The following is a 27737-nucleotide window of genomic DNA, read 5'->3' as shown; positions in this document are numbered from 1 at the left end:
CCACTCTCAGAACTAGCAGGTGGCTTCCATGGGATAGGACCAGTTCACTTAGGTGAGAACATGTACCACACTTTGTTCCTTTTGAGACAGTCATCTATATTGCCAAGTGATCAAAATTCACCTCCATCAGTCATTCCTCCTCAGTGGACCTCAAAAAAACCTGAGTGCCTGCAATCTTGGATTTGCTTTCAATGACCTCAAAACCATGGAGCCATAAACTTATGATTGCTAAGTGGGAGGCATGCCATTTCAAACCAAAATTTACTTCTATTGAAAAATAAAGCTAAAAAAAATAAATAGGAAGAGAAAATGAACTTAAGTTGCTGATAATAAAAAAAAATCCAAATCACTTTATTGGATTTTTAAAAATAAACAGCCAAAACATTGGCATTCACCTAACTTGAATGTATCAGAAAAGAGTGAGGCTTGGAAATAATGAGAGTGGGAGGAAGAAAGGAGATTTAACACATAACTATGGAGTTCTAGCATGCAGCTGAAAAGTCTTGGCTGATTATAAACATCCATTTTGGTCAAGAACATAATTTAGCAGCTAACACCATTCCTTTTGTTGGGAGCCTTAGAGCCAGAGGGAACCTGGGGAACCCTGAGAGTGAAACTTTAGCCAAACCCACTCTTAATTACTTCTGAGGGTCCAGCCAGCCACTACTTATATTGGATTTTGGATATATTGGATATCAGTTTTTAACTGATATTTATAATTAATGCCATGCTTTTATATAGTTTACAAGCATGTAGACAGCATGGGAAACACATAATTATTGCCATCAAAGAATTTTCAAAGCAAATGAAATAAAATTCTCCTGAGAGGGAGAATCCAAAGGATAAGAGTTCTGGCCATGGACGTTGCAGTGTTTATTCTCTTTAGTCAGTCCTCCACCAGATCTTATAAAAAGGTAGAAAGCCACCAGCAGAAAAGTCACTAGCCTGCTTATGAGGACTGCCATCTGACACTCAGGCCAAGGAGTAAAACTGTGTCTACTTGGTCAAAGCAAGCAGAGAAAATGATGCCAGGGAACTTACTCCTATTTCCAGAAAATGATTGTTTTAAAGTCCTGAGCAAGAGAAGAGGGAACTTTCTCCCCCAGTTGAGACTGTGAAGATATCAAGCTTGATCCTTCTGGGATTTTAGATCTAGCCATCATAAGGAACAGTTGCTGGGAGGGAACAGAATCTCTTTCTCCTACTCAGTGGAGCTATCAAGAATATGTCCAAATGGTGTGAAATATTACATACAATTAAGAACCTTTTATGCATACATAATGAAGTTGTGGATATATACTGGTCTTAGTCACTGTCTCTGTGGATGGATTGATTAGAGGTGGCCCAGAGCGAGGTTAGAGAATTGAAGTTACCACCAAGAAGCAAAAGACAATTTGGTTTGATGCTCTCTTAAGAAACCATTGATGACTTCCAAGTTCTTGGGGAGTTTCTTTGGGGCTACAACAACCCTGTATCACATGGTCAGAAGGAATTCTGTTACATTTAGGCACTAACATCAGGGCATTGGAATTGCAGAAGGGAGACTGAAACATGGAATTTTTGGTCATAATTGGGATTTTCAAAGTGGGTGACATTGGCTGCTTCTTAGGAGAGAGATAACTATCGGTGAGCTTGAAGTGTACCAAGGACCACTTTTACTTTAAGTCACATCCACACTCCTTGTTGTATGGGATAGAGAACAGTCAGATCTGGGAATTGGGGGAAGCTTGTTTTGAGTAAAGAATTTGCACAGTCCCTGATCCCCACAGTCTAGAGCCTTAGGGTTGGAGGAAGGCCTGGGCTCTGAGCAGTCCCTCTTTCAGGAATTCTTCATAGATCTCTGGAGATTTGAAGGACATGGGGGAGTATATAGATAAGACTTTTTCGTTTTCCCAATGTCCTGGGGGAGTCTCAAACAAGAAGTTGTTAGCATGGATGTTGTTGACCTGGGAAAAGGGCCATAGATGGGGGGAGGTGAAAAGGGAGGGAGGAAAAGGAAGAAGAAGGGAGAGGAAAAGGGAAGGAGGGGAGGGGGAGGGGAGGGAGGAGGGAGAGAGGGAGAGGGAAGGAGAAAGGAGAGAGGGGGAGAGGAATGGAGGGAGAGGGGGAGAGGGAGGGAGGGAGGGAGGAGGGAGGAGGAGGAGAGAGAGAGAGAGAGAGAGAGAGAGAGAGAGAGAGAGAGAGAGAGAGAGAGAGAGAGAGAGAGAATATTAGACATAGTGACTCAGGCAGCACCATAGGGCTTGGTTTGTCAGCTACTCTGAGGAGGTAGACAAATTCTGTTCCTTGCTTTTGAATGTTCCTGATCAGTGGGATGAGAAAGAATTGGGAGCTACTGTCCAAAGCTTGGTGAAAAGTGTCCCCCTCTTTTAGTTTTTCCTCATTCAATAATAGTGCATAAACTGCCAGAGCAATTTCCCTAAAACACATCTGTTATCAGGTTTTCATCTGACCTCCTTAATGTGGTGGAGTTAAAAACACTGAATTCACTCAGAAGATTTGGTTTTCAGCCTCCTCAATAACACATATTAATCAGCTTTGTTACTGGGATAATTCACTTAATCTCTCTTGAGCATCTGTTCCCCAAAGCGGTTTTCAAACCTTAAAGAACTATAAAATGGACTCATCACTATGATCCTCTCTAACTTGTCTAGCATATCTTCTCCTGCTAGCCATTCATCTGTACTAGGCCCCATCTTCATCATCTCATGCAGAGGTCATGGTCATTCCCATTTTGGCTCACTATCTCTCAACTTCACCTATAAAAACCCTAACCACACTTATGTCTCCCTTCATGTGCATTCTTTTATACACAATAGGTACTAGAGTAAATTCTCCTGGGGGACAGAATGGTCACTGCTGAGTCAGCAGAGTATAGGGAAAGGTAGATTGGGATGAGGCACAAACCACTGTTCCATTGGGTAGGCAGACCAGTGATTCCACAGGGAACTTGTATTTCTCCAATTGCAGTTTAGCCAGCTTCTTATAGAATTCATTCTCTTCATTCTGAGAGGAAGCCACAGTTGGAGAGGGGCCGTTATCCCAGTTCTTGGACTCGAGGCACCTCCAGAATATTCTCCCAGAATCCCATCTCCTTCCCATTCTCTTTACCAGTATCACTTTTAGGTCCTCCAAAAGGGACCAAGTACTGATGAATTTGTCATTAAGGAGGGCGAGGACTGATGAATTTTGCAGGACAGTGTCCCGAAGAGTGTGCCCTGAACCTGTTCAGGGGAAAGCAGGAGGTTATTTAGGGGAAATGGCTTGAAATAATAGTGACGTTATATTAGGGGACAGTTATAACGTCTCCCTTTTGGGTCCCATCGTAGAAACCCCTTACTTGTCCTACTTCTCCTTTTGACCACTGAAGTCCCCGTAGCTCCATCCAGAGTCTAGAATGAGACCTTCCCTCACCCCTAACTCTACCAGGAATTGGCCAGATTCCTCACCTCAGCAAGACTGGTCGTCTAGGGCTCCCCACAGAATGACGGAGTGTACCAGCTTGTTTTCAGCTCTAGCTCTGTCAAAAGCTTTGGTGAAAGGTAAGTACTGGACCTGGGGGACAGCCAACATAGAGAGAAAGGCTGAAGTTCCCTTGGATGCAGGGGTGGGGAGTGGTGGCACTTGTCCCTATAGAGGTCAGAAGTAGGGAGGGCAGGGTGAGGCTAAAAACACCCTTCATATCACAAGGACTGTTTAGCTGGGTCTCCATTCTCCTCCCCAGGGAAGCTGCCAGCCACCCCACAGAACTTTGAAAGGCAAATAAGTCATTAGGAACTCTTGCCAGGGTCAGATTGTGTGGTGGGAGAAACAACATGAACTTCTTAGGCTCTTATTTAAGGCCTTCCACAGTCTGCTTCCAATCTCTCTCTCTTTAATTCATCTTACATCCTTTTATATGCCTTTTATTTCAGACAAACTGGGTATCTGTCAATCTCATTGCTATTGCCTCAAATCAGCATTCTGTTTTCTGCCTTTGTCCATTGGTATAAGCTATCCTTCAAACCCAAAGGCACTGTTCCATCATTTCTATCCCTGGGAATCTTTGTGGCTCACCTCAAATGTCATCTTCTCTGTGGCATCTTCCCCAGACCCTTCAGTGGTCAATGTTCTCTACCTTCTCAAATTATCTTGTATTTACTTATCTGTGAACATGTCTCTCCCAGTAGAATGTGAGCTTCTTGAGGGCAGGGATTGCTTCATTTCTGTCTTTTGATCTCCAGTACCTAGCACAATGCCTTCCATATAGTAGGCACTCAAAATTATTTATTGAATTGGATTGAACCATAAAGATTTCAACTTCCCACACTAAACCTCTTTCCATAACAATGTTTCCCTCTTTCCAAGAACTCCTTTCTTTTAGCCTGGGAGCACCAAAAGCTAAAGAGGGCAGCATTGGGAGTTGTAGCTAATTAGCCCCTTTCAAACCCTTCACCTTCTTGAAGGGATACATAGCCCTTTCCAGCTGCTGGGCAGCTTCCTCCCTGCTCAGCTCCTGCTGCCACAGAATGTCCTCCATTTCAAACTGGACAATCTCCTCCGAGGGCGGACAACTGTCAACTTCATTGTTCTTCTCATCCTGAATCACGGATGGCACTGAAGGGCCACAGGCCTCCAGCTCCATCTGGGAAAGAAAGGACAGTGAGAGCTTAGACATCCCGAGGAAGTCTTTTGATTATGGACCAGTCCTTAGGGATGTGAAGAGTATATGCATGGAAAACACAGGTTTCCAAAATTTACCCTTTTGGTCCAGGGAAAATCTCAGTTCTAAAGGTACAAAATGGCACCCCATATCAGTCAGTTTGCAAATATGTGATTTGGGGGAAAGGATATGAATAGTGCAAATTTATCTACTCTACTAGAAGATGGTGGACTTGGAGAGGTATTTTCCTGCAAAAAGGATTGCAACTTTCATATGCATCAGCAGGGGTTAGAGGTGGGAAACATTTCAGGTTTCTGCTCTTTATCTCCTATCAAACTGCATTCTCATTGAGACCCCAATCCTCAAACTAGACACTGAGACAGCTAGTGAGGTACAAAGGAAGTTGCTGAAGAAGAATCCCTTTTCTGGAAGGGTCATTTGAGGTCTATATTTTGCCAACTTTGGGTTTACATGGGAATATTAAGGGTGATTACATTTGCTGGTACTCTCAGAAAATGGAGTTAGGGTATAGGTCTTCTCTTCATGACACTTGTGAAAGTCCATGGATGATTTATACACTAAAATATTAGCAGCTTATCAGAGGATAGGGGAGATATTCATTACAAACTACACCTGCTTATCGTAGGAGTTTTTGAGAGAAGAAAATACTGTGTTATGCCCTTGGGAATGGAGTAATATGAAGAAAGAGTGACTGAGCAGGACAAATACAATAGTAATATGACTTATTTTTCAATAGTTTAGTCTTAGAGGGAGTCTAATTAGAATCTTTGGTGTGATTCTGTTATGTTTGGGTGATCTCAAAAGAAGATGGAATGATAGTGAAGAGGAATACACTGGGAGAAGGGAAGGGGAAGGAAGAAGAATAATGGGTAAGATGAGCAGTGGGTGTGGGGTGGCTGGAGCATTCAACACTTGAACCTCACTCTTATTTGGACTTGTTCATATAGGGAAGTACAGAAATACACATATGGTTGGGTTTAGAAATTCTTCTTAACCTACAGTGAAGTAGGAGGGAAAGAGGTTATAAGGGGGGAAGGGACAGAATAGAAGGGAGAAGAGATTAAGTGAGGTAGTAGTTAGAAGCAAAAGAGACTCAAAGAGGGGATAGTGAAAAAAAGGATAAGTATAAGAGAATAGAATAGAGGCAAATACACAGAAGTCATTACTATGAATGTGAAGGGGATGAACTTACTCCTAAAATGAAGAGGATAGCAGAATGGATGTAAAAACCAGAATTTGCCAATGTTGTTTATAAGAAACAACTGAAACAGAAAAATACACAGAGTTAAAGTAAGGGGCTGGAGTAGAATATTATTATTCAGCTGAAGTAAAAAAGTAGGGATAGTAATCATGATCTCAGATAAAAAAAGCAATAATCGACCTAATTTAAAGCCATAAAATAGGGAAGCCACATTTTGTTAAAAGGTAGTATAAATAATTAATTACTATCAATACTGAACATGTATGCAATAAATAGCATAGCATCTAAATTCTCAAAGGAATATTACATGAGTTACAGAAGGAGGAAATAGACAGTAAAAGTATGGTAATGGAATATCTCAACTTATTTTTCTTACCTATCTCAAATAAATCTAATACAAAAGTAAGAAAGAAGTTAAGGAGATAGATAGAATTTTAGAAAAGTTACTTAAGTAGACTTCACGAAAATACTGAATGGGAATAGAAATGAATGTGCCTGATTTGCAGCTATGTATGCCACCTTCACAAAAATTGACCATGTATTAGGGCATAAAACCCTTGCAAATTCAGAAAAGTAGAAATATTAAATTATATTTAATAAAAGACCTTTGAAACATAGATTAAAATTGAAATTAAAGAGCTTAATCCTAAAACATGTGAGTTGGAGGAGAAATCATAGAAGCAATCAATAATTTTATTAAAGATCATGACAACAATTAGATAACATACCAAAATTTGTGCGATGTAGCCAAAGTAATACTTAGAGGTCAATGTACATCTTTAAATTCTCAAATTAATAAAAGAGAGAAAGAGTAGATCAATGAATTAAGTATGCCCTAGAAAAAAACAACCACCTCAATTAAATATCAAAATTGAAATCCTGAAAATCAAGGGAGAGACTGATAAAAAGGAAAGTACAAAAATCATTGAACTAATAAGTAAAATTAGGTACTGGTTTTAAAAAAAAATCAATAAAATAGATAAGCCATTGGTTAATTTGATTTAAAAAAAGAAAAAAGAAAACTAAATTACTAGTATCAAAAATGAAAAAGGTGAATTCATAACCAATGGAGAAGAAATAAAAGCAATTATTAGCAGCTATTTTGCCCAACCATATGCCGATAAAATCGACAATCTAAATTAAATGGATGAATATTTACAAAAATATAAATTGCCCAAAGTAACAGAATAGGAAATAGAATACTTAAACAACCCTAGCTTAGAAAAAGAAGTTATATAAGTCATAAATAAACTATAAAAAAAATTTCAGGATCAGATGGACTTACAAGTGAACTCTACCAAACATTTAAAGAACAACTAATTCTAATGCCATATAAACTGTTTAGAAAATAGATAAAGAAGAAGGTCTATCATATTCCTTCTATGATACAAATATGGTCTCAGTACCTAAACCAGGGATAGTCAAAACTCAGAAAGAAAATTATAGACAAATTTCCCTAATGAATATTGACACAAACATTTTAATTAAAATATTAGATTACAGCAAAATATCATAAAAATCATATACTATGACCAAGTTGGATTTATATAGAGAATGTAGGACAAGTTCAATACTAGGCACTGTTAACAACAAAATGTTAATATGTTAATAACAAAAATATTAATAACAAAAACTAGAAGAATCATATGACTATATGATTCATTCAATAGATGTAGAAAAATCTTTTAATAAAATACCTATTCCTGTTAAAAACACTAGAAAGCATAGAAATATATGGAACTTTCCTTAAAATGATAAGTAGTATCTAAAATCAAGAGCAAGCATTATCTGTAATAAGGATAAGCTGGAAGATTAGAAGATCAGGGGTAAAACAAGGATGTCCATTATCACCATTACTATTCACTATTTTGCCAGAAATGCTAGTTATAGAGATTAAGAAAAAGAAATTGAAGGAATAAGCACAAACAATAAGGAAACATCTTTTGCAGATGATATATGATGATTGACTTAGAAAATCCTAGAGTCAAATAAAAAATTAAATGAAACAATTAACAACTTTAGCAAAGCTGAAGAATATAAAATTAACCCATGCAAATCATCAGCATTTCTGTGTGTTACCAACACATAAGCAGGAAGAGATAGAAAAAGAAATCTCATTTAAAACAATTATGGACAACATAAAATACTGGGGAGTCTGCCTGCCAAGGCAAATATAACAACTATATAAATACAATTACATGATACTTTTTATACAAAGACATAAAAATAATTGGAAAATTAATAATTGCTTATGAATAGGCCAAGCTACCTATCCTGGATCACTGCTTTGTTGTGGAACTATGAGCTATGTTGTGTGGGGTTACCCAAGATGGACAGGTCATAATGGAGAGTTCTGCCAAAAGATGATCAATTGGAGAATGAAATGGAAAGTATCTTTGCCAAGAAAACCCAATGGATAATATTAAAATGATCAAAGATACTGGAAGATCAGTTTCTCAGGTCACGAGGTGTCCAGTGCACTACTGAGGAAGAACAAAAGGACAACTACAAGTAGCTTCAGAAAGAATGAAGCAGCTAGGCCAAAGATGAAAGGAAACTCAGCCGTGGATGTATCTGGTGATGAAAGTATGGTGCTGTAAAGATCTTAATATACTGCATAGGAATCTGGAAGGAACTTTGGATAGAACCAAGGTAAACTGGATATGCTCTAACAGGAGATGGAAAGATCAACATCTTGGGTGTGAGTAAACTTAAATGGATGGGAATGGATGAATTTAATTCAGGTGATCATAGTCAATAAAAGGGTAAGAAAAATAGTACTGGGGTATAATCCCAAATATGACAAAATGATATCTTTTGTAATCCAAGGCAAACACTCAACATCACAGTAATATGAGTCTATGCTCTAACCATTGATGCTGAAGAGGCCAAATTTGATCAATTTGATGAAAACCTACATCTTCCAGAAATAATGCTGAAAAAGATGTCACATTCATTATAGGGGATTGGAATGCTAAAGTAGGAAATCAAAAGAGAATTGAAATAACAGGCAAGTTTGACCTTGGAGTACAAAATGAAGCAGGGCAGAGACTGATAAGAGTTTTGTCAAGGTAACTTGCTGGTCATAACAAACATTCTTTCTCAACAACCCAAAAGGTGACTCTACACATGGACATCATCAGATGGTCAGTATAGAAATCAGGCTGATTAGGTACTTGGCAGCCAAAGCTGGAGCAACTCTATATAGACAATTAAAACAAGATCTAGACTTGACTGTAGCTCAGATCATGAGCTTCTTATTGCAAAATTCAGACAAAATGAGGAAGGTTGGGAAAACCATTCAATTGTATAGGTATGACCACCACAAGAAAATGAAGTGGAGGTGATGAATAGATTGAAGAGATTAGCTCCAATAAGAGTTCTGAAGAACTATGGACAGAGGTTCACAACATTGTGTAGGAGACAACAACAAAAAACATTTCGAAGGGAAAAAGAGCAAGAAAGCAAAATGGCTGTCTGCTGAGGCTTCACAAATAACTGAGGAAAGAAGGAAATTGAAAGGTAAGGAGAAAAGAAAGGATATACCCAACTGAATGAAGAATTCTAGAGACTAGCAAGGAGAGATAAGGCGGCTTTCTTAAAAAAACAACAGAATAGGTAAGATAAGAAATTTCTTCAAGAAAATTAGAGATATTGGCTCAGGTTCAATCTAGCTCAGATTCGACGTAGCTGAGATTCTGTCTAATCTGCTTGTCAGTACCAGTGTCACAAATGCTTTGGCTCCTTTAAGAGTCTACCCAATATGGTGAATCTCTTTGGCTGAAAGAAGGCTTGGGTTGAATGCATTCAGGCAGGACATGGTGTATGGGTATTTTGGGCACCTCAAACCTCAACATTTGTGGGTCCCTGACCAGGAAAACTGTTAGTCTGAAATTCTTCTTCAGTCAAGACTGGTTGGTATGTAAGCCTCCCCCTCTCTCTATCCCCTTTTGGTCCTACAGTTGGAATGGATCTCCAAGTACCTTGGAGGTGCTTTTTGGGCCTGACCTTTCAGGTCTCATTAGGTCAGGCAGCTAGGAGGCTTTCTCACACTCAGCCTGATGCTGTCAAGTTCTCAGTCCAGTGGTTCTTTTTGAGGCCGTGAACCTGGGCACACTTTTTGAAGCACGGAAGACAGGGACAAATGCCCTATTCAGAAATATATGCCCAATTCTTTCAATTCTCTCAGTACTAGGGAAAACTTCAGGTAGAATTTTGGGTTTTTTTGTGTCTTGTTTTGTTTTGTTTCTCTAGGCTTACTCCTAGATCCTCCTTTGCGGAGGAAGGAACTACCAGTCCCATGTCTATAATGGGTCAGTCCTTTTCAATTCCCGAAAGTTCACCTTTGGGTTGTCTTTTACAAAATTGAGAAAATTTTAGTTTCTATAAAGAACTTAAAAAGAAAAAGCTGATGTTCTTTTGCAACACTATTTGGTCTCAGTATCGCCTAAAGGGCCATGAAACATGGCCCATTTTTGGGACTTTACAACATAATACTGTCTTGCAGTTTTATTTATACTGTTGCTGAGAAGGAAAATGGATAGAAATTTCCTACATAATGGCCTTTGTCAAGCTCTCTTGGAAGTCTGTTCTCAAGAAAGATTGTAAGATGCTCATAGCTAGAGCTGTCCCACAAAGGGGCAATGGAGTCCAACTAAATGACACCCTTGTGGCCCCCAGAGCTTCAGCCCCATTCTCTTTCTTGCCTCCATTCTCACCATTCTCCCAGCTCCTATCCCCTAATCTATAACAGCCCCTCCTGCTGCTCCCCAAACTCCCCCAGCACCCCATTTCCCATGCCACCCCTTTTGTGCCTACCCCCTCTTTCCCTTGGTTTTCCTCTCCTTTTCCTTTAGCCCCCACCATTTCCTTCCTCCTTCCTCCTCCTTCCATTACCCCTCCTCCCAGGCAACCCCTTCTCAAGTCCTAGCCATGGGTCTTGCTGAGGTTCCTCTCTTTGTGGCCCCTCCCCCTGAGGCAACACCCACTCAGACCTCAGGCCCCAATCCCACAGCAGTCTCTGGGGTATCTCCCTCTCTGACCCCTTCCCCTCCTCAGGTGCCAGCTGACCTTTTCCCTTGCCAGTCAGATCCTCTGGACTTGCAGTCTAATCCAGTTCAGCCAGCATTCTCAAGCCCCTCCCTCACAAGAAGTAGGACTTCCTATCTTCCTCCCCAAGCCTTCAGGGCTTTTTCCCCTGAGGGAAGTGCCTGCCTGCCTAGGGGACAATTAGAGTGCATGTTCCATTCTCCATTTTGGATCTCATTCAGATTAAAGAGAGATTGGGGAAATACTCAGAAGATCCCATTAAGTTTACTGAAGGTTTTAGGGATGTATCCCTATAATTTGAGCCTTCTTGGGGTGATTTGTATATCCTATTCTCCACCTGTTGTACCATTAAGGAGAAAAGAATTTGGGAACAAGCCCCAAAATTTGGGGATCATTTGGCTAGCAATGACCCCACAAAATATTCCCCTGGAACAGCTGCTGTTCCTAGGAGTAACCCTGCATGGGATTATCAAAAGAGGATAGGGGAAAGAGAGACCATATGGTAATTTGCCTGTTAGAAGGCCCAAGAACTATAAATTTTTAAAAAGGTAGGAAAATTACTCAGGGAGAAAAGGAAAACCCTGCTTTTTTCCAAGACTGGCTGGTAGAAGCTATTAAGAAGTATACAAATTTAGATTCTGACTCTATAGAAGGGGCAGCAATCCTTAGCATGTATTTTATTAATCAGTTTGCCCTAGATATTAGGAGGAAACTGCAGAAATTGGCAATTGAACCCCAAACACCTCATGCCCAATTACTGGAGATGGCTTTTGGAGTCTTTGACAACAGAGACTTAGTCAAAGCAGAGGAAAAAGAAGGAAGAGAAAGTCCCAGAGATAGACAACATGCTCAATTCTTGGCTGCTGCCATGGCCAGTAAAAGACCCAAGGACTATCCTTCCAGGATACTTGGAGGAAGCCCAGCCACTTGGGCAGTGGGGAAACCTGCTTTCTATGCCATAAGAAGGGTCACTGGTTCAAAGAGTGCCCCTCCAGGGTACCCCTCTAGGGGGAGCCCCAGGAACTGATGCCTGTGGAACCATATCCATGTAACCAGGAGGGACATTGGGGGAAGGATTGATTGTCCTCCAAGCTGAAAAAGTGGTTGAGCTGCCCCCCAGTACCCTGTCCTCTAGTCTTTTCAAGATTTAGAATTACGGGGGAGCCTGGGGCTTGTCAGTGCTCCCACTTTCTCCAACTCTCACACTGAGCCCTGGTCAAAAATCAAGATGAAAGGTAAGGTTACCCACTTTATAATGGCTACATTCTCTATTTTAACCAATTACTCTGGCCCTACTCCCCCCACCCCCCCTCCTCTAGTTGGGATGTCTGCAGACATACCCACCCCCTTGTTTGCTTGAGGACCTGTTGTTTAAATACTCCTTCATTATGATCTCCTCTTACCCTGCCCCTTGTTGGAAAGAGACCTGATAGTGAAGTTAGGGAGTCAATTTTCTCTAGCTAAACCTCTCATCTCCCTTTTCCCTCTGTTCACTAGACCTCTCTGTGTTCCCCCAAAAGTGTGGGAGACAGTTGAGTCAATTGGAAATTCCTGGGCAAGCTACTTCTGTCACCCCAGCCATTGTTAACTTCTGAGATCCTAAAGCATTCCCCCATCGAAGCCAATATCCAATTAAGCTCAAGGCCTGGAAGAGACTGCAAATCAAGGCCCTGACTCACTCCCTCTAGAGTAGGGCCCTGACCAGGCTAAAGCTTTTGAGATTTTGAAAACTAAATTGACCACTACTCTAGCAGCTCTACCCAGTCTAGAAAAACCTTTCACTCTGTATGTTGATGAAAGGAAAGGACAGACTTTGGGAGTCCTAACCCATTCCACAGGACCTGATCCTAGGTGAGATGATATTTTTACTGACTCAAAATATGCTTTCCATGTCTACATGCCCATGGAGCAATTTGTAAAGAAAAGGGATATCTGACAGAAAAAAAAACCTCCTCTATCAAACATGTCCTTTTCCTTTTATGTTTTGGCCTTGTGCCATAGTCATCTTTGATTCCTTCCAGGGAAATGGTCTTTTCTCTTTACTTCTTTTGTGCCTGTTTGATTCTTGTTTGCTTAACCTCCTTGCCAGGTTTGTCTCCTCCACAGTCCAAGCCATCAACTTCCAAATGACAACTCAGGCTATGTACCCCCTGAACAGGACCCATTGAGGCAGGGACAGCAGGAAGAAATGTCAGAAGCTGAGATCTTTGCCCCTTACCCCAAAAGAAATTGGGTCCCATTTGTTTGAGGGGGAAATGTTGGAATACAGGCTCTGGGAACCCCTTTGAACTCTCCTTGAATCTTTCCATCTGGCATTCACCTGAGGCCATAAGCCTTTCATTATTGCTTTGTCCAGTTGGCTCTGGCTCCTTCCCTTTCTTGATTGCATCAAAATCCCACTCTCTTGGTTCTGACCTCTAGTTACCCCCAGTCCTATCAAGATCCTCCTTAGACTCCATTCAAGACCCTCCCTAGACCCTTCCTCCCAGACTACTAGAGCACCACTAGATCCCTCCCACAATCTTTTGGTATATAAACTCCATCTCGTCTCCATGAAGGCGCTTAGATTCAATCTGGCCCCCTTGTCAATACAAGTGTCATAAGTGCTTAGGCTCCTTAAAAGTCTACCCAATATGGTGAATCTTTAATAAATTTTGTTTTCCTTTGGTTGAAAAAAAAGAAAATTAGAGATGTTAAGGGACTTTAATGCAAAAATGGAAATGATAAAAGACAAAAATTCAAGGGCCTTAACAGAAGTAGAAGAGATTAAGAAGAGATGGCAAGAATACTGAAGATCTATAGAGAAAGATCACTGATAACCATGATGGTGTGTTTGCTGGTATAGAGCCAGACATACTGGAGAGTAAAGTCAAGTGGGCTGTGGGAAGCCTTGCTAACAATACGGCTAATGAAGGTGATGGGATGCCTACTGAACTATTTAAAATCCTAAAAAAAAAGTGATGTTGTTAAATTGCTGTATTCAATATGCCGGCAAATTTGGAAAACTCAACAGTGGCCACTGTATTGGAAAAGATCAATTTACATCCCAGTCCTAAAGAAGGGCAATGCCAGAGAATGTTCAAATTACCGAACAGTTGTGCTAATCTCATATGTCAGTAAGATTACATTTGAGATTCTATAAGATAAACTCTAATAATATGTAAACCGAGAATTACCAGAAGTGCACGCTGGTTTTTGAAGAAGCTGAGGAACTAGAAACCAAATTGCTAACATCCTCTGGATTATGCAGAAAGCAAGAGCATTCCAGAAAAAAAAACCATCTATTTCTGCTTCATTGACTACACTAAAGCCTTTTACATTGTGGATCATAATAAAATGTGGCAAGTCCTTAAAATGATAGGGAGGCACCAGATCATCTTACTTGTCTCCTGAGGAAACTATATGCAGATCAAATTTAGGCAGCATACTAAAAAGCAGGGACACAACCCTCCAGACAAAGGTCCATATATTCAAAGTTATGGTTTTCCCATAGTAATTCCAGTAGAAATGTATGTCTGTGATAGTTGAACTATAAGGAAAGCTAAGCACTGCTTAATTGATGGTGCTGGAGAAGACTTTGGAGAGTCCCTTGGAAAGCAAGGAGATCAAACCAGCTCATACTTGAAGAAATTAATCTAGAATATTCTTTAGAAGGACAAATGCTGAAGCTAAAAGTTAAATAATGGTCATATAATGAGAATACAGGGCTCACTGGAAAAGACCTTGATGTTGGGAAAGATTGAAGCAAAAGAAGAAAGGAAAGGCAGAGGGTGTGATGGATAGAGTCATGGTAGCAAAAAACATGAGCTTGGACAGACTTTGGAAGATAGTGGAGGACAGAAGGGTCTCATGTGCTATGGTCATGGGGTAATGAAGGGTCAGACATGACTGAATGAATGAACAACAACAGAAGGCCATGCTAGTATAATAAAAATGATAATACTAATAAACAAATTTATTCAGCCCCTTACCAATCTAACTTCCAACATATTACAAAATAGACCTAGAAAAAATAACAACAAAATTCATCTGGAAGAACAAAAGGTCAAGAATATCAAGGGAATCAATGAAAAAAATAAAGAGAAGGAAGTGTGCCTAGTAGTACTAGATCTCAAACTATACTACAAAGTTGTAATCATCTTAACAATTTTGTAGTGGGTAAGAAAGGGAGAGGTTGATAAGTGATTAGTTACAGAATTTTCAGAAGCAAATGAATACATTACCCTAGCATTTGATAAGTCCAAAGATCCCAGATATTGGGGATAAGAACTCACTATTCAACAAAAATGGTTGGGAAATTTGGAAAAGTAGTATAGAAGAAACTAGGCAAAATTTCTGATAGTTTCTAATATCTGAAACTGTAAGATAAGCTCCAAGTGGATACATTAGTTAGATGTAGAAAGCAACATCATAAAAACAAATTAGTGGATATGGAAAAAATTATCTATCAGGTCTATGGATAGAGGAAGAGTTCATGACCAAACAAGAGATAGATAAGTTCACTGGAGATAAAATAGACAATTTTGATTATGTAGAATTTGCACAAACAAAACCAATGAAGCTAAAATTAGAAAAAAAAAAACCAAGGAAACTGGGAATAATATTTAAAGCAAATTTCTCTGAAAAATGTCTCATTTCTAAGATATATAGGGAATGGAAATACATTTAAAAAGAAAAGAGCCATTCCCCAATTGATAAATGGTCATATGATCTGCATAGGCAGTTTTCAGAGTTAAAAATCCAAGCAATCAATAGTCATAGGAAAAGCTGCTCTAAGAAACTAATAAGTAAATGCAAATTAAAACAACTGTGAGGTACCATGTTACACCAATAAGACTGGCTAAGATTAAAAAAAAAGCAAAATCATAAATTCTAGAGGGGCTGTGGGAAAACAGGTACACTAATGCATTGTTGGTAGAGTTATGAACTAGTCCAACCACTTTGATAAGCAATTTTGAATATGCCCAAAAGCTATTAAACTGTGTGTATTCTTTGACCCAGCAATTCCTAGACAAGTTCTATACCTCAGAGAAATAAAGGAAAATGGGAAAGTATCCCATATTTATAAGCAGCTCTTTTTTTAGTGGTCAAAGAGTTAGAAACTGAGGTGATGCCCATTAGTTGAGGAATAGCTTAACAACTTATAGTATATGAATGTGCTATAAGAAACAATGAGAGGGATGAGTTCAGAAAAACCTAAGAAGAATTTCATGAACTGATACAAAGTGAAGAGAGTAGAAATGGGAGAACAATATAATAACAATGACATTGTAAAGACAACTTTGAAAGACTCATGAATTCCGATCAGGTCAATGACCAACCATAATTCCAAAAGACTTGTGATGAAATATGGTGTCCACCTTGAGACAGAGAGCTGACAGACTCAAAGAGCAGACTGAAGTATATTCTCTATTATTGTTATTTTTTAGGAACATGGCTAATGTGGGAATTTGTTTTGCATGACTAAATATATTTGATAAGATTTTGTTTTTCTTGCCTTTTCAATGTATGAAAGAAGGGGAGAGGAAGAGAATTTCGAATTGAAAATAAAAATGAATCAAAAAAATCTTTCAATACTTTAAAGGTTTCTGATTTCATTAGTGTGGTTACTCCCTGCAAAAAGTGATGAGCATTTCTTACCGTGGCTAGGCCAGTCCTCAGACAAGTCCAGGACTTCTTTGGACTTTCTACACATGACCCATGGCAGGCTATGTTCTACCAATAAGCCAAGCACTTCCTGAGTTGGGGGAATCCTAGTACCTCCTGGTAGAGAGGCTTTGGAGGCAGCATGACAGAGTGGAAAGAGCACCCTCCTTGGAGTTCAAACATTTGAGTTGGAGCTGTGTTCTAGCTCTGTGACCCAAGAGTTCTTTGATCTTAGACAACTCCCTTGATCTCCCTCTGGGTCTTAGGTCCCACATTGCTCAAATGCCAGGTTTGGACTACGTGATCTCAATAAGTCTTCTTACAAGTCAAATACTATGATTCTGCAGTTCTCAGAGACTGGATGAAACACCATCACCATGGCTATGATTTGCAAGTAGACCAGGCTTCTGGAGGAAGAGGAGTCTTCCTCAGAGCACATAGGTTGGAGTCTTGACTCCCATTCCTCTTACTTGTGTGCCTACAGGAAAGTCACTTAACCTCTGTCAGTCCAAGTTACCTCTTCTCTACATGGAGATATCAACATTTGAACTACTCACCTCACAGGGATGTAATCGGGAAAGGACTAGAAGTGGGTCTGATATTATTATTAATAATTATTAGTAACATATGGAACTTTTGAGCAGATGTTCAGCTGCCCTTACACAGGGTAAGCTTGTGGAGTCCCCTCCCTGGGCTTTGTTATCACTCTGTGTCCATAAGGGGAAAGATGGCAGGGGATGCTATAGCCTCACCCTCCTGTCCTGGTCATACTTGGCCTGGGGTAGCATAACCAGAGGAACCCTCTAGGATTTAGGATGAGAATACAATGGTAGGAGAGCAATAAGAAAACTATAGTCACGCCTTGTTCCAAGTGAAAGATATAAGGATAAAGTCAGACATACCTGAGGGAGATAACCAAGGTCCACATTTGGATTCCTCAAGGGTCCATACAACCACTGCATACCCACGTTCAGAGACCTGATGGGAGAAGTGGTATGTAGGAAAGGGTTGTATATTGAGGCAGTGGTAGTCCTGATTCACTCACTCAGTGAGGTCAGAGCTGTAATTAGAAATATTTTCATTTGGTGCAGAGGGAGGCAGGGCAGGGTGAGTGGTGGTTGCTTTGAGGACAATCTGGTCTAGTGGGAAGAAGGGATGGCATTTCCCTGGCCCTATCAAATAGTTGTGGGGGAGGCTCTTCCCACTCTTCCATACTAAATCCATACTAACTTCCATATTGACTTGTTCCTTACAATTCTGAATGAGGAAAGAGTAGAAGGTGACATCTAAGAAAATACTATTAGCTGGAGAATAGCTATGGGGGTTAAGGAATCACTAAGAATGGAGACATTTAAAAGTGTGGGAAGGGAATATCCGAGAGTAGAGGGCAAGGCCACAGTGTGAGCATGTGTAAAAGAGAGGAATGCTTCCTCAACGGGAAGAAGGATGGAGATTCAAAGACCAGACTAGAACAAAATCAGAGGCTGAGCTATGTCCTCTTGTTATCCTGACGATAGGCAGGGAAAAGTGGGTACATATGGCTTTGGGCTAAAATATAGTTTCTTGGCTGTGACAGACCTACTTGCTATCTGTTCCCCTTGTCTAGATTTTCTGAAGTTGAGGTCTCAGTATAGGAACCCTTTAGAGCTTACAGATTTGGCACTGGATCTAACAAACTAGAGGGCTTCTCCCCTGTTCTCAATCTCTGAATACAAACTGGGAGGAGCTTTATGCCTTCCAACCTCATAGTGGAAGGACAGGCTGGTGCTTCCAAGCAGCCTTCTGCTTTTCCACCCTGGAGTCCCAGTGTAATGTAAGTTGTCTATCTGCAGCTGTAAACACTGTGGCCTCCCCTCAATCTTTTGGCTTCCTCTTTATCCTCTAGAAGACTGGTTCTGGAGACAGGAAAAAGGGGAAGTGAAAGAGAATGTTGACAACAATTGTTCCCCATAAACTAGAGTCCCAAATTCCACTAAATGGGGCCCTTTCTTTTATGCTGTCATTACCACAGGATCCTACCTTTCATTGGGTACAAAGAGCTTGAACTCTTGAACATGGCTGCTATCTTTGGAGAGGATGATGTGTCCAGTGAACTGACTTGGACAGAACCAGAAAGGGTAGTGGAGTGGTTGGTTGAGTTGGAATTCGGCATGGATCCTGTGGCCAGAAAAGAAAGAGAAGGGAGCAAGAAATGCTTATCTGCAGGTGGGAGGATGGGAATACTAACACTTGCAAGAATTCCCTAAGTCAGTTTCTTTGTTTGTAGAATAAGTGGATCGAACTTTAACTCCATCCTCTCTAAGGATCTGTTAAACTCTAAATCTCTGATCCTGTGACCATTGGGCTTCAGTCAGCCTTCAGGAAGGCTTTAGTAAAGCAGTAGAAGAAAAGAGGAGTAGAGATGCCTGAAGAGCTAGAGTGGAGAGAATGAAAAAGGAGGGAGAATCCAACGGAGCAAGGAGGAGGAAAGGCACTGTGTAGAAATGAGAAGGTGGGGAGCATGAAGTGTAAGGAGAGAGTGAGAGGGAGAGGGTGAGAGAGAGAGCAGGGAGCTATCTCCACCTGCTGGAAGAAGGCATTGAACACCAACTCCAGTCAGCTCATGAGGCAGCTAGATGAACTAATGTATACTGAACACACTTGGCCTTCTGGCAGCAGGGGCCAGGCCAGTGAGTATCGTAACACATAATCTCCAGACTTCCTCGGGGTCAATTGCTCCCACTCAGTCTCTCAAAAGAGCAAGAGAGACTGTCCCTAGCTTTCCTACACTCCCTCAACCTCTATCGGATTCAGTTTCTCTAGGGTCATATGAGCAGCCAAAGGAAGAAAATTCAGCTGACTGACTGATCAAAACATCTTTCTCCAAGGTCACCAATGGCCTGCTTATTGGTAAATCTAATGACTTCTCCTTCTTCTTGACCACTCTAAACCACCTGATGCTGTTGCCCACTCCTTCCTCCTGAATACTCTTTTCCTGTCTATTTTTGTGACACCATTATGTTGGTCTGACCGCCTGCTCCTCCTTTCTCAGTTTCCTTTATAAAATGACTGTCCATGTCCATATCCCCTCCCTTAGATGTGAGTGCACCCCAGGCTTCTTTTCTGGGTCCTCTTTTTTATATGCTCCCTCTTTTTATTATCTCATCAACTCTCAATGAACATCTCTATGCAAATGATTCTTGAATCTTTCAAATGAGTTCCAGTTCCTTATAATCATTTTCTTACTAGACATTTCTACCTGGGTGTTCAATGGGCATCTCAAACTTAACATGTCCAAAGCAGAACATAGTATTATCTTTTCTCCTAAACTCAACTCTCCTGCAGACTTTCCTACTACTGTTGAGGAAACCACCATCCTTGCAATCGTCTAGGTATGAAACACTTAACAGTCATCCTTGATTCTCCATCACACCCTCTCCCCCCTTAATCTAGTTAATTCTGAGCACTGTAAATATTATTCTCCCATAATCACTAATATCTATACATCCTTTCCTCCACTCACATGGCCATTACCTTGAAGCTTTCTTCACCTCTTGCCTGTACCTCTGCAATAACCTCATTTGTCCAGTCTTCTCACAGCTACTCATTGGTATTTGTAAGGCACAGGTCTGATCATGTCACTGCTGTGGTCAAGAAGCTTCCTTGGTGACTATAGTTTCCAGGATAAAATACTATCACTTTCCTATTTGGGATTTAAAGTCTTCTGCATACTGGCTCCCTCCTGCCTTTCCAGGCTGATTATACATCACTTAGTCTCATATACTCTACACCATAACCAAAGTAACATTATTGATATTGCCAGTAAACTACATTCTATCTTTTATACCTGGTCTTTTATTAACACTGTATCGTATACCTGGAATTCTTTCCCTCCTCAACTTCACCTGATGGAACTAATAGCTCATTTAAAAATATAAGCTGCAAAGAAGGGATGTGAGATGATACCCTTACTCCACTTCTTTGCAATGGTGGGAGATTCACAGGTGTGGTATGTTGTATGTACTTTCAGACTTTTTGGATGTGTTGACCAGTTTTGCTGATTCTTTTTCTTTTTTCTTCTTTAAAAATATTTGTTATATGGGATGGCTCTCTGGCAAAGATGGGGTGGGAAACTGGGTGAAGTTTTGATTATGCTAAAAATGTCAATAAAATTTTTTTTAAAGAGATGGTTCAAGTGTAACTTTCTACAAAGGTATTTCCATTTACTTGAAAGCAGATTTGTTTCTGTCTCCCTTGCCTCCAGTAGAATATAAGATCTTGAGGTAAAGGACTGTTTCATTTTTGTACTTATATTACCAGCACTTAGCACAGTACGTGGAACATAGTAGGCACTTAGTGCTCATTGAATTGGTCTAGATGATCTCCAAAAGGGACAATCAATGTATGAAAACTGAAGCTAATAGCTGCTTTGAATCTTATGTTCATTCTGATTCCTTGTCTCACAGTGCTGCAGTTTTCTCCTTTCTTGCCCAGGAAAGCCAGAAGTGTTCACCTGAAAGCCACAATGTAGTAGGAGTCACTGATAGCTGTGAGGCAGGCCACTGCTCCCTGGGGCCCAAAACGGGTCTTCACAAAGGGCCTTGGGTGGAACATGCTCAACAGTCTGTGGATGATGACCTGTGGGAGGTAAAAGCCTAGATTACTTGGACCCCTTCTCCTCCTGGGTTTGACAGGAGGAAGTGACCACAATGAAACGTTTGTAGTAGATGGTGAGGAATTTGTTCTCCCTTCCCACTCTCCAGTGTATTGAGGAGAAACTATCTTAAAAGACTCTGATATTTCTTTCCTCCCTTGATCCCTGTGTTAGGGAAACTATCTAAAGCCTAGAAGGCACCAAATGCCTGAGAATTATTAAAGAATTGAGCTCAGGGGAAGCTACTGGTAGTGGGAAAGGAGGGAGACTATTCTTCTGATGCTAAGCCACCCCAAGTCAAGTCCTGGAGCTTGATCCTAGGACTGAAAGGGAAAGTAAATGGGTAATGTCAGGTCTGAGTAATAGGGTGAGCATCTAAGTTAAGAAGGATTCAGATCTGGTGTATTAGTTCAAGGCTGGGGAGAAGTTAGCACTGAATCATTAGATCAAACTTGAGGCAAAATGGTGAGATGGTAGCCCTGAGGTACTTGATGGTCTAGGGAAAGAAGTGAAAAATGGGTTGGGAGATATGGTTTGTAGCTGGAAAATTAGATTTTTAGAAGGTGGGCTGAATTGAATTGGATAGTTTCAAGCTTTACTCCTTAACCTCTTCCTCCAAGTCTGATCCAATCCAATCTAATCTAATTCAGCCCACCTTCTAAACACAGCCTACCTTCTCCAAATTTGTTTTCCTGGCTATAGGGAACACTGAGCATAGGACTTGGTCTCAGGCAGGGCTTAATGTTCCTTCCTTACCTCCTTGTCTTTGGGAGGTGGTGGATAGAAGCGGTTGTCAGAGAGGTATGCACCTGTCTTATTAACCATCCTGTCTGGAATGATCCACCAAGGCTCACCCAGCTTCATATCATTCCTTGGGGGCAAGAAGGCTTTGAATTGGCTGACAGAGAACATGCTGGATGATAATGCAGGGGCTGTCCAGTTTTTTAGCCCAGATAGGATGATGTCAGAAATCTGGAGGCAAAGGGCAGATGGTGAGCCAGGATCCAGTTGAGGTAAGACCTTTGAGGAGATTATACTGAAAAGATATATAGGAATATTTATATTCTCCAGAGCACAGAATCACCTCAAAGGAAATGAAGGGCTGGAGGAAACCTCACTTCTTTCTTGTTTAGCGAGTTGAGACACCTGATACCCTCTGGCACTGATGCCATTTGATCAAATAAGGGTACAGCCCATATCACTTCCTGTCTGGACCACTGACTGTTGGGTGGTCTCCCTGCTTTGTCTCTCCACACTCTAGAACAACCTCATCCAACTGTCAAATTCACATTCCTAAACAGCAGATCTGACCATGTTACTGTACCCTTCTCCCCATTTAAACCTCAGCATCCCTCTGTTACCTCCAGGATCAAACATAAAATCTGTTGTTTGTCTTTTAAAGCTCTTCATAACTTGTCTCCTTCTTACCTCTTTAGTCTTCTTGCACTTTCTTCTCCTGCACACAATCTAAGATCCAGTGACACTGACTCCCTATTTCTGGAACACAAAATCTTCCTACTCTGGGTTGTCCCCCATGCCTGGAACTCTTTCCCTCCTCTTCTCCACCCCTTGGCTTCCTATCAAGACTCAGCTAAAGTTCCTCCTTCTGCATGGCCTCCCCAGTCTTTCTTAATCTTAGTGCCCTCCCTCTGAGATTATCTTCAATTTATCCTGTCTGTATTTTTTGTACCTTATTGTTTATTATGTTTTCTTCCCAATTGGACTGGGAGATTTTGAGAGTAAGATCTGGTTTCTTTTGGTGAGGGGAATTATAGCACTTAGCACAGGGCCTGGCACAAAGCAAGTGCTTCATAAATGCTTGTTGACCTGACATATAATGTGCTTTGTAAACCATCAAAGTGTTATATACTTGGCAACTATTATTAATATCTGTAAGGAGACCATCAGCTTTGTTGTTCACAGAACTGCATAAAAAAAGGCAACAATTTTTGAGCAAAAATTTTCTTTTTTTTTTTTTTATGAGGGATTTGATTTCTGTAAAACACCCCAAATCAGGGGAAGCCAAGTCTGGTGAGGAAGTTGGATAATTTTTTTGATCAAAAAACTTAGTATGATTATGAAGTAACAAAATTGATTTTCTTTTGTGATTTTTAAACTGGTTTTAAAGGTTCTTTCTAAAGAAGTAATGTTTTGAGCAATTGAAACATTGCTAAGAGTATGTGACAACGTCCCATCTCATCTTGGTTCAACTGTTTACACAGGTTATTTGGCTGATCCATGTCCCTTGGATTTGGGGCCTCCAGACACCTCTCTCTACCTCTTCCCCAATAATTAAAGCATGGAGCCCTCTGTGCTGAGGAAAAGAGCCTGGTTTTCTTGATTTTTTGCTTGCAAGTTAGTTGTCTCCAATTTAGGAGAGTAGAGGTCTGAATACAAGGGGTACTCCTTGTCCATACTCTCCTGGTCAAGAAGCACAGGAAATTGTTCTATGTGAGATCAGGTCTGCTATAGCTCAGGAGAATTGTGTGTTCCACAGTGCCTAGTCTGGTCCTTCATCCAGCACCCCTTGGGCCTGAATTCTTACCCTTTACCTCTGCTAATTTTTCTAGCTAATATCCCCTCCTCCACCTTCCAAGTCCTCTCTCCCCCACCCCCTGCCCCCACTCACCTCTCTGAAATCATTTTTACTGTTTAGCATGGTATCTAGCAGCAGGGGCTGGAATCGAGCTACTATGGTCAGCTTCTCCTCTTTGAGAGAGGAACTCTCCTCCTTCATCAAGTCCTCAGTCTTCTCAAAGTCAGGGATAGGCTTTACCTCTATAGGACATAAGCCTGTTAGTAATCTGTTCTGCTCCTAGGATGGGTGGATGGGGGCTGTATGGTCTTGTGCAAATCACTGCCCCTCAGTTTCTCAGGAAACCATCTGTCATCTGGTACCAGATGACAAAGAATTTCTAATTCTCTATCTATCATCCTAGGGAGGAATCATGATTGAGACTTATTTTGAGAGGAGGGAGAGAGAAAAAAAGAAGAGGGGAAGGGAGGAAAGGGAAGAGGGAAGGGGAACAGTAGTCTTGGAAAGACCTCTAGAGTGGGGATCAGTAACCCTGGATCTAGTCCTGGCCCTTCCTTTCCTTCCACCTTAGCTCTGCCACTACCTCTCAGTATGTCAGTAATGGGCTTGAACTCCTCAGGGCTGATGTACATGTCCCTATTCACATCCAAAGCGGAAAAGAAGAACGTGGTCTTCCAAGGTGTCTGGGCTGCCTCCTGTTTAGGGGCGAAGGCGCAGGTGAGAGGGGCTCAGGCCTCTCCCGCCCCTGTTCTGCAGTTCCCAGGGACCTCGGAATGACACCCCGACTGGGGCTCGGGGGGCTTTGTGTCTAGCCGTTGGACAGTCAGGATCAGAACCGCTCAGGGACGCTGGCCTGCGCCCTCCTGGGGGACGTGGACAGCAGCAGGTCCTCCTAGAAGAAGCCCTTCCCAGCTCCCCCATCCTAGCCTCTGGGGATAGGGCGGGGCGGGGCTGTGATGGGCGGGGCGGGGCTGGGGCTGGGCTGAGGCGAGGTCCCGCCCCCTTTCCCTTTGCCCCGCCCCCCGGGCCTGACCCGCCGCGCCTCGGCCTGGGCCTCCCTGAAGCCCACGTAGCTCCGGGTGGCGGCGGCCAGCAGCGCCCCCAGCACGACCACCGGCAGCGCCAGGTCCCGGGGGCGGTGGGCGCGGAGGGGCGGGAGGCCCTGGGGCGGTGGGGGTAGGCGGGGCTCGCTGGGCCCGGGGCTCCCGGCAAGGTCCATGATAGGAGGCCGCGGCTCAGGCTCCTCCTCAGCCGCTCCCTGCTCCAACCGCCCACCAACGGCCGGGGGCGGGGCTGAAGACTTAAGGTTCGTTAGGGGCGGGGCCTGAGACTGACCGACAGCTGCGGAGAGCCAGGGCCTGGGGCGGGGCTCTGAGGGAATGTTAGCTAGGGAGGGGGCGTGGCCGGGGAAGAACTGACAACTTAAGGGGGCGGGGTTGGAGTGAAGTGATTGACAACTGGTGGAAGGACTGACCCGGGACGCTGGCGGCTAGCTGGGGATGGCGCAGGACCCAGTGAAACTGGGGGAAGGAAGGAGAAGCACAGGAGCTGATTGACAACCTGGGGACAGGAAGAACCAGAAAGTTATTAGGGGATGTGGAGGGGGCGGGCAAACCCACTAAATGACAGCTGTGACTTATCAATTAAATAATGATGATTTTTTTTTGTAAAGAAAGAAAACAAAATAGGAATAAAGAAAGATGGAATTCGTCTCGTTGGCTCACATGAGTGCAGCAGACTTTTATGTCGTGGTTCCCTTTGGTAATCCAGAGAAAACCAGGAGCCCGCTTTGTACAATAAAATTCATAGGAATACAAAAACCCGATCATATTGAAATAAAGATGTAGTTTTTTTCCTTTTCAAGTTCTCGAATGCCCTGAAATCTCTCTGTGGGGTCTATGAGCCATAGGGGAAGGACCCTCACCCTACCCTTACTCTCCACTTTTCATTGCAGTTGATCATTTCCTCAACTGGAGAAGAGCTCACTGACCCCGTGGCAACCAGTGCTGGATTCTTCTGCTAGTGGAATGAGCATCTTCCCTTTCTGTGCATGAAAGGAGAGTTTTCTTTTGTCCTTTGGTTTTACATCAGTGAGGGTATTGTGTTGAACTGTATCTTAAAGTATTGTATGCCTGGGAATAGCTAAGACGTTCTCAGTGCTTCATCGAACAATATGGTTGTTACCGTGTACAACGTTCTTCTGGTTCTGTTCACTTCACTGCACATCAGTTCATGTAAGTTCTTCCAAGTTTTTCTGAAATCACCCTACTTGTCATTTCTTAGCACAATAATATTCAGTTACAATTATATACCACAGCTTGTCTAGCCATTCCCCAACTGATGGGCATCTCTTTGATTTCCCAGTCCTTAACCATCACAAAATGAGCTGCTATAAATACTTTTGTACAAAGAGGTCCTTTCCCCCTTTTTTGGATGTCTTTTGGATTATAGACCTAGCAATGTTATTGTTGGATCACAAGGTATTCACAGTTTTATAGCCCTTTGTGAAGATGATACAAACAGTGCCCTAAGGGTGAGTTGCTTTTCCAGTACTTTGTGAAGCCCCTAGTTTATTCTCTAACCTGAGGGTACGTATTAAAGTTTTTTCCCCTATCTTGAAATACCATCAAACTTTCCCCTTTTCCTGGACCATAAAATTCCCTGTCATAAAATTTCCCATCTCCCTTATCTTGTGTCATCCTTCTTCCTCATCCTGTCCCTAATCTTAACCCCCACAAAAACCTCTAAAACTGCATTATCATTCTGAAACCTCTATATAAGCATAATTCCCCCAAACATCAGAGTCTCACTTAGGTTTCTTGCTAAGACACCCATACTGCTTTTTCGTCAATAAAGCTCCCAATGGCTATACAGAAGGTCTAAGTGAATTCTTCCACACCTGAACCAGCTCTACCAACTTTAAACCTCATCATTTGAGCATAATTCCTAATTACTTTCCAGAGTGGTTGGATCAGTTCACAAATTCACCAACTGTGTACCTGGGTGTGTTTTTACTAAGTCCTCCCTTATCTTGGGCTTCAGTTTCCCCTGAAACCTTTTGGTCCTTCCCTTTTTCAATCTGGTGATCATCCTTCTTGACAGAGAAGAGGAGCAGAATGGAAGCTGAATGGTCCAGGTTTGTTCATCCTTTGTCATATTGTTGGTAGAAAAGTGCTTTGTGACCTCAAAAGACCCTGGAAAGATGAACTGCTATTTTGATTCCCACCAGGCAATGATTTTAATTGTTTGTAGTCTTTATCATTTTCCCCAATCCTTAGCCAGTTTCTCCTTTTAGCTTCCCTGACATTGTTCTAACCGGCATTATGCTGCTATTCCAAGGTTCCCATGGGTTAACTGCTGTGGGTCCCATCTTTTATGAAGGTGATTTTGAGTTGTGAGGGAATTAATTCATGATCCTGTATTTTCTATTTGATTTTTCTCTCTGTTTTTATTCTGTAACCATATTCTGTCAAATCTAAAGCCTCTTTGAGGTTTGAGTGAAGCTCATGTGGGTTAAAGTTCAGTCTCTCTCTCTAAAGGCTTAAGCCTGTCAGTTAAACAAATACTTTGTTCTCAAAGCTCCCATAAAACATGATCTCAGCATTTCCTGCAAGGTTTGTATGGCATCCTTGAGAAGCTAGGATGACCTGACCTTGTCCCATCTTCAACAATTACGGTAGTTATCTGATTCCCCATTTGGCTGTAAGTCTGCCCCTGTCAGTAACTTCAGGATGCAGCTAGGATCCACAAAATTCACAAAAGCATTTCATAGAGATAGAGAGGTAGTTGTTATTCTACCTGTGGCTATGCTTACTTGTTTTAATGTAACCAATGTACCCAATCATAGTCTTGCACTTCTGTAGTACTTGTCAATTACATGATTTTTGTTCTATGTTTATAAAACTGTATTGCAACCTTAATTCCGGGGTCTTCTGGCCAGAGGCAGGGCTATTTGATCCATTCTTTATTATCAGGCTGCCTGCTCCTGTTAATAAATATCTTGCTTAGA

The 27737-nt window shown here is 41.7% G+C and overlaps 1 protein-coding gene and 1 long non-coding RNA gene across 2 annotated transcripts; one reads left to right on the top strand and one right to left on the bottom strand.

Annotated features, from left to right (window-relative positions):
* Positions 1-315: 315 nt before the first annotated feature.
* On the bottom strand, positions 316-24947 carry LOC140504440 (selenoprotein N-like). The gene is made up of 12 exons (XM_072609373.1): positions 24762-24947; positions 24312-24423; positions 23822-23970; positions 21949-22164; positions 21052-21176; positions 18579-18716; positions 17462-17537; positions 4436-4624; positions 3450-3555; positions 3112-3224; positions 2908-3006; positions 316-1946 (listed from the first exon to the last, which is right to left on the bottom strand). The coding sequence occupies exons 1-12, from the start codon at positions 24945-24947 to the stop codon at positions 1779-1781; spliced, it is 1677 nt and encodes a 558-aa protein (XP_072465474.1). The 3' UTR covers positions 316-1778.
* Positions 24935-27735, top strand: LOC140504441 (uncharacterized). Its single transcript, XR_011967105.1, has 2 exons — positions 24935-25034; positions 25683-27735. It is a non-coding gene; the product is annotated as an uncharacterized lncRNA (long non-coding RNA).
* Positions 27736-27737: the final 2 nt, after the last annotated feature.

The sequence above is a fragment of the Notamacropus eugenii genome, chromosome 5, assembly GCF_028372415.1.
Source record: "Notamacropus eugenii isolate mMacEug1 chromosome 5, mMacEug1.pri_v2, whole genome shotgun sequence".
Taxonomy (NCBI): domain Eukaryota; kingdom Metazoa; phylum Chordata; class Mammalia; order Diprotodontia; family Macropodidae; genus Notamacropus; species Notamacropus eugenii.
Note: the sequence above shows the minus strand (reverse complement) of the source record. Positions and strands in the feature narration are given on the sequence as shown.